Genomic DNA, 6,000 nt, shown 5'->3' with positions numbered 1-6,000 from the left:
TAAGGGATGAAAAGGTTTTTCTGGAAGTTTATTCTGGTGTTCTTATTCTTGTTGTTTGTCAATAAACTTTCTTTATTCCTTTTAAGTTTTATGCCTGTTTTGCCCTTATTCTAATCCATATCTCACAGCAAGAAATAAGTAATTTTCTTAGTTATTGGTTTTAAACCACGACATCAAGCCATCATTGAGAAAATACATCGGTCATTTAAGAGAGTCCTAGTGCAGCAGCAGAGCAATACCACCAGCAATCCACCACAGATTCAGCTCTGTAAGGCACTGCTTACCATCAGTTTTTTAAACTGCTCCTTTGAGCACCTGAACCCGCCTGTTGTCAGGCATTTCAGCAGTAACACACAGCTGAAATTGAGAGAACACCCCCCTAGTTTTAATGGAGAGTCCTGAGACAGTGAAAGTAGAGGGCCCATTTGAGTTAATCACTTAGGGTTGGGGATACGCTTGCATCTCCACGCCCTCTGGGTTAAGATGGGTTCCTCAAAAGTGGGTCAAACCACACATCCCTAAGCCCATACCAGGATTGGGCCACTCCACCAAAGACGATGTAGCTGTGGCTTCCCTCTGCAGGTGCCAGTGTTGAGGAACCGGAAAACCAAATCCCCTAATTGTCCATGACAAACTGTCCCTAACTGTTCCTTTTCCCAATGATATGTCAGATGTTTTTAGTTAATGTTTACCCTAATTTCCTCCCCCTAGAAGAATGCCATCCTGTTCCCTTGTTCAGCGTACTTGCCCTTGAATGTTCTCTGGGTCAGAGAATATGTTCCTAAACGCCATTTAAATCGTGACTCTCCTGTGCTAGTCCTCAGAAGCATGGATCATCCCTCAACCAAGAAAGAATGTACGGATCACCCTGACCCAGGCACTGAAGTAAGATCACATGTGCCTGTTGATGGCAGCTGCTGATGATCCATTATCAACCTGCCTGGGGGGAATTCCATTTAAGCCTAACAAATACCCAGAAAATTTAAAAACCCTACACACAGAGATCAATGCCCAAAAACCCCACCAAACTTCTGCTGAACTTTCTCATTCTTATGGTAGTATTTATACTGTAAAAGTACTTGTTACAAACCCTCTAGTTTAATGGAGAAATTGGATTAAGAAATCACCTGTAACTAAGGAAAAACCCCAAGAGTTTGAAACCTTGGGATCCTCCTTTTCTCTTTATTGCATTCAGTTTGTGTATCAGCCACCCCACAAAAAAGAACAATTTGTTTCAGTTATTCAGTATAAGAAAGAATACACTGTTTCAAATTGGTGCCGATCAATCAGCCATATAAAAATTGCTTCAACTGAAAATTACCCTCCCCTGAAGTTAGACAAAAGCACCTTCTTGATTTGCAGTAATCAGTCATGGGCGGAAATCCCCTCTCGCCTTCTTGTAGGCCTATGTACTTTGGGGCGGCTGTCGCTGTTTTCTCCCAACAAAACCCAAATTATGAACTGGCAAAGCAAAAAGAATGTTTCAGTCATCCAAAAGTGAAGTATTAAGGATGTGGATGAAGACTGCGATTCCGATATTTTTCACTGGTCACATCTCAAAAGATATGCTATCACCGTCTTTTTGCCCTGGGTAGCCTCAGCAAAAGCTCTATGTGAATTGGGCCACTTAGAGTGTTGGGTTGCAAAACAAGCGAATTTGTTTTGGCTCTCAGTGGCCTAGTAGATGATGAGGAGATAACCAGGAAAGCAACCTTACAAAATCGCGCTGCCATTGACTTTCTGCTACTTGCATATGGCCATGGGTGTGACAACTTTGAAGGGCTCTGTTGCTTTAACTTAATATCCAAAAGCGTCCACACTTCCATCGATAAGATGCAAGAACTCCTCGGAAACAACAAGAAACTGAGGACTTCCTGAGTTCCATCTTTAAAGGATGGGGACTAACAGGATGGCTAGCTTGTATTGTCCAGGACCATTCTGTTGATTTTCTTAGCTCTATTTCTTATTCTAATTGCCTTTTCCATTTTAAAGAGACCTGTCTTAAAGATGATCCAAGATACCGTCTCTCCCACCACCGAGGTCAATCATGTAGCACTATCCACACAGCAGTCCTGGTGGAGAAATGTGTACCCCCAATCAGAATCTATTCCTCAACACCAAAACTCTCCTTCTTAAATAGAAAATGAGGAGGTATTGCAGTGTGTTTCTTTATGTTCTGTTATTGCCCAAGTTGATGGTTTGGTCCAAATTAGACCCTCCCACTTCATGCTGTCAATCTACCCTGAGTCTCCTGTCAATCCTGCCTTAAACCCACCACATGACTGGAATTCCTCTTCAAAAATCCCCTAAATTTCAACATTTGATTAGTCCATGTGACCCAATTCCCCCCCCACTTCCCTCATTGGACAATGATTTTATGAACCCCACCTTACACCCCTCCCCAGGATATCTCCAATTAGCTGATGCTTTGTACCCTCCCTTTGAACCACCTCCATATTTCAGCTGTTGCACACTCACATTTTCTGTCTTTTGCCCCCAAGATTCCCCAGAGCAATAAATCCTCTATTATCCCATGCAAAAGACCTCACTCTCATCCTTGCCTCCTCAGAGCCCAGACTGACAGCCAAAAAGCTCTAGAGTAAGTGCTCTAGTGGCACCTTGGGTCATCCTGCTCCTGGGGTGTGACCCACTCCTGGCACGGGCCAAAGTGATAGAGCCAGATAAGCTCCAGTCCATACATTACCCATGCATCAATCTGAGTGACTTTACTTAAAATAATTAGACATGCAAATGAAAATATGCACCCTAATGCATCAGCTTTTTGGACTGATTCTCTATCAGCATTTAGGTGCATGTTCCATTTCTTTGCACATAAGTATTAAGGCTCAGAATGCCTTCCATTTGCTTAAAGCCACTGCTACCATCCATCTAGGTCACTCTGCACTTTGATTCTGCACCTTTTGTAGCTCAGGTCATCCAACTGGACAAACTTGAGCTCTGATACATTACCAAAAGAATAAAAGCTTGAAAAAGACTCAAATCAACCTGAATTTCTGGAAGGAAGTCAAGGGAAATAAAGACAGAATAATGGAGCAAGTCTCAGACACTGAAGAGCTCAGGTTAAAGACTTGGTTTGAACTGTGGATAAGTAAAACTGAATAACCACTTCTTTTTTCAGGTGTATACTCTTCAGGCCCCAGAAAGCAACACTGCAGACTGCCTGGAAATGATCCAATACCCCACTTCACAGCCCCAGTAATTTAATCCCTGACACCAAATGTCACTCTGAATGAGAGTTTACTGAGCACTCCTTTACAGTACTGTACCCTAACAAGTAAAAGTTTCACACATAAGTTTCCAAGCTACACTAATTACTTTACAAATTCATAATTTACTTTACAGTTCATATATAACAGCTCTGTAATAATCTTACCAGTAATTAACACCAACATCTTAAATTTCTCACAACGAAAAGCGATTTATGCTTGTTTTCCAGAACAGAAGTGAATGTACAGTGCTGAAAGTTTTTTAAGTGGTTGGTCACACCAAGCCAGAAAATACAGATAGACCACATTCTTTTTCCTAATGTGCATCTCTTGAAAATATTCTGTTAGGGAAAAAAAGGAAGAATCACATACATTTTAAAGTGAATGCAATAAATAAAAGTTTAACAGGTCAAACTAAGTCTGACCAGTAAAACTTCAGAACCTTCTATCTCCTGCTACCAATTCTATTCTCCCTGTGTAGAAGGATATCACACAATTTAAAACAACTTACAATGAGAAATGCTTTATAAAGAAACTTTCTTATAACGATGTATATGAGAGAGCATCAAAATGTTATAGGCCAGAATCACCTCAAATATAATAACTTCACAGTCCGCTGTTCCCTGGGCTTAGCACTTAGGACTAACTGAAAGCCAGACAAACTTCTGGAAAATGGCAGCTATGTCTGAAAATCCAATAAAGTTATAAATAAAACATAAAATGACAATAGCAGAAAGTCAACAGTAAACTTTCCTGAAGGAAACACTTGAACACAGTCAAGAATATTCTTGTCACCATTACGGGCTGAAATCACACAGCAAGACTCTCTGATTTACACTAAATAGGACTGAATATTGGTGGAGGTTTTAGGGGTTTTTTGCTTTATTTTGTGGGGAGTAGTAACAATTGGCTTCTACTATGTTGAAACCTTGAGAAAAACAGGAATGCTTCTGGAATAAGCCTTAAACACCTAGCCTTGGAGCAGCACAGGGAAACTTGACTTTGCCATCGATACTTAAGAGATGCACTCAATGGGTCACAAAAATGTTACATCTTTAAGACTACCATCCCAACACTACTGTACACTTTGAAATTACAGAACAAACAAGCATGTGAAAAAGATCTTCTGAGGTAAAGCCACCCAAGAAAATGGGGGGAAAACAAGGTATAGCATCCAAAACATATATATCAATAACGTGTATTTAAATATCAAACATTAAGGCACACAGGAGAAGACACAAAATAAGCTCCTAAAGCATCAAATGGCATTTGAGCACAGGATTTTTAAATGCTGAAAAAGATTTTAAAATTATGTTGCTCAAGAAGGTATGATAAACTGCAGTTTAAAAAAATATCCCCAATTGTAAAGATGCACATCAATAAAGTATTAAAAAAAAACACTCAAGCGAGTAATATGAAGGAAAGGACTAGGACTACCAAGGTAAAAGCAGAGGACGTTTAGCACAGGATGAAGCTCTGTGTTGTTCAAGAGAAGATACCATCACTAACAGCCTGCATGAGAGAAACCAAAGCAACTTGGAGGAAACAGCACCAAAGGAAAGTGATTACAAGCAGTTCACCACCTCACCTCAAAAACAGTTAAGCAGTTGGGCAGGATGGGTGCACTGCCAAGCAACATGTTCTTCCCCTTTCCATATGGAAATAATCCAGGATGTGCAATTCCTACTGCAGACAACATTCTAATGCATCACAGAACTTGAAGAACATCAAAGAAAGGGTTTCTCTGTTCTGCCTGACCAAAGGTGCAGGAACAAGACCCTCACTGGACAAAAGGTGACCAAGCCTTGCCCCCTGGGCTGCTGAGCAATTCCACTCATTGTTTGCTCTTCAAGAACAGCACAATTACCACCCCCTCACACTGACTATTAAACCACTGTAGCAGCAAAGCCTGTCCCATCTGGCATGAAAATTTTCAGCTAGACTACCAGAGAGGCATCCTGATACACCACATCAGAAATAATGATCCATCACAAGAAGAAGAGAAATTTGGCTGCAACTCAAGAGTTTACTTAATACGTGTTAAATTTCCTAAATTTACTCTCTTAGCACTACAAGCTTTGAACTTCTTATTCTAAGGACAAGGCAGCTAATGGAAAAACTCTATTAAAGCACACAAATATTAAAAAAAAACAAACAGTTCACCTCTTTGCTGCCCAAACTTTAAGTACTGTAGTATCATACAAAACAGAATACTGGCAATATTCCACAATCCTGCTGCAACTAGAAGAGGACTACTGTGAATCCCTCCTAAGATTTCAATACTTTTGAAATAAATACTTTTGGATTTTATTACTTGGAAAGCTATCTTTAGCCATACTTATGGCTCTTTTTCTGTCTTTTCATAGGTTTATGAAATAATAGCAGAGAAAATCCCCTAGTATGAGCTTTATGACTTGTCAGTTTTGGTTGTCAGTTTTTTTTTCTTTAGAGAAAAGCATTGCAATCAACTTACCCTCTTTGCCTTTAAACCTTTCCTGATCATATCTGTTGTAGGCAGCTGGAATAGGTTGCTTATTTCGTAAAGTGGGATCCTAAAACAGGTTAAATAACATTTGTAAAACATACTAAAAGGTATTTGATGGTTTTTGAATTTCATGAAGAGTTACTTAGAACTACTCAAGAGTATAAAACCGGTTCATTTTCATAGGAGTTCCAATGCATTTGAAAACTTCTGATGTTTCCATTCAATATCCACTTATAGTCTTACAGAAACAGAGTTTAGTACTGAATGCAAAGAGAACAACCTGAGGCA

The 6,000-nt window shown here is 39.8% G+C and overlaps 1 protein-coding gene across 3 annotated transcripts in view; it reads right to left on the bottom strand.

The window, feature by feature from the left end:
• CDC73 (cell division cycle 73) overlaps positions 1–6,000 on the bottom strand; it is a 112,324-nt gene that overhangs the window by 83,556 nt on the left and 22,768 nt on the right. For all 3 annotated transcript variants that reach the window (XM_015635699.3, XM_033516490.1, XM_015635698.3), the window contains exon 9: positions 5,701–5,779. In XM_015635699.3, the coding sequence (XP_015491185.1) occupies positions 5,701–5,779 (79 nt within the window). The remainder of the gene's footprint in view (positions 1–5,700; positions 5,780–6,000) is intronic.

This window comes from Parus major, chromosome 8 (assembly GCF_001522545.3).
Source record: "Parus major isolate Abel chromosome 8, Parus_major1.1, whole genome shotgun sequence".
NCBI lineage: Eukaryota > Metazoa > Chordata > Aves > Passeriformes > Paridae > Parus > Parus major.
Note: the sequence above shows the minus strand (reverse complement) of the source record. Positions and strands in the feature narration are given on the sequence as shown.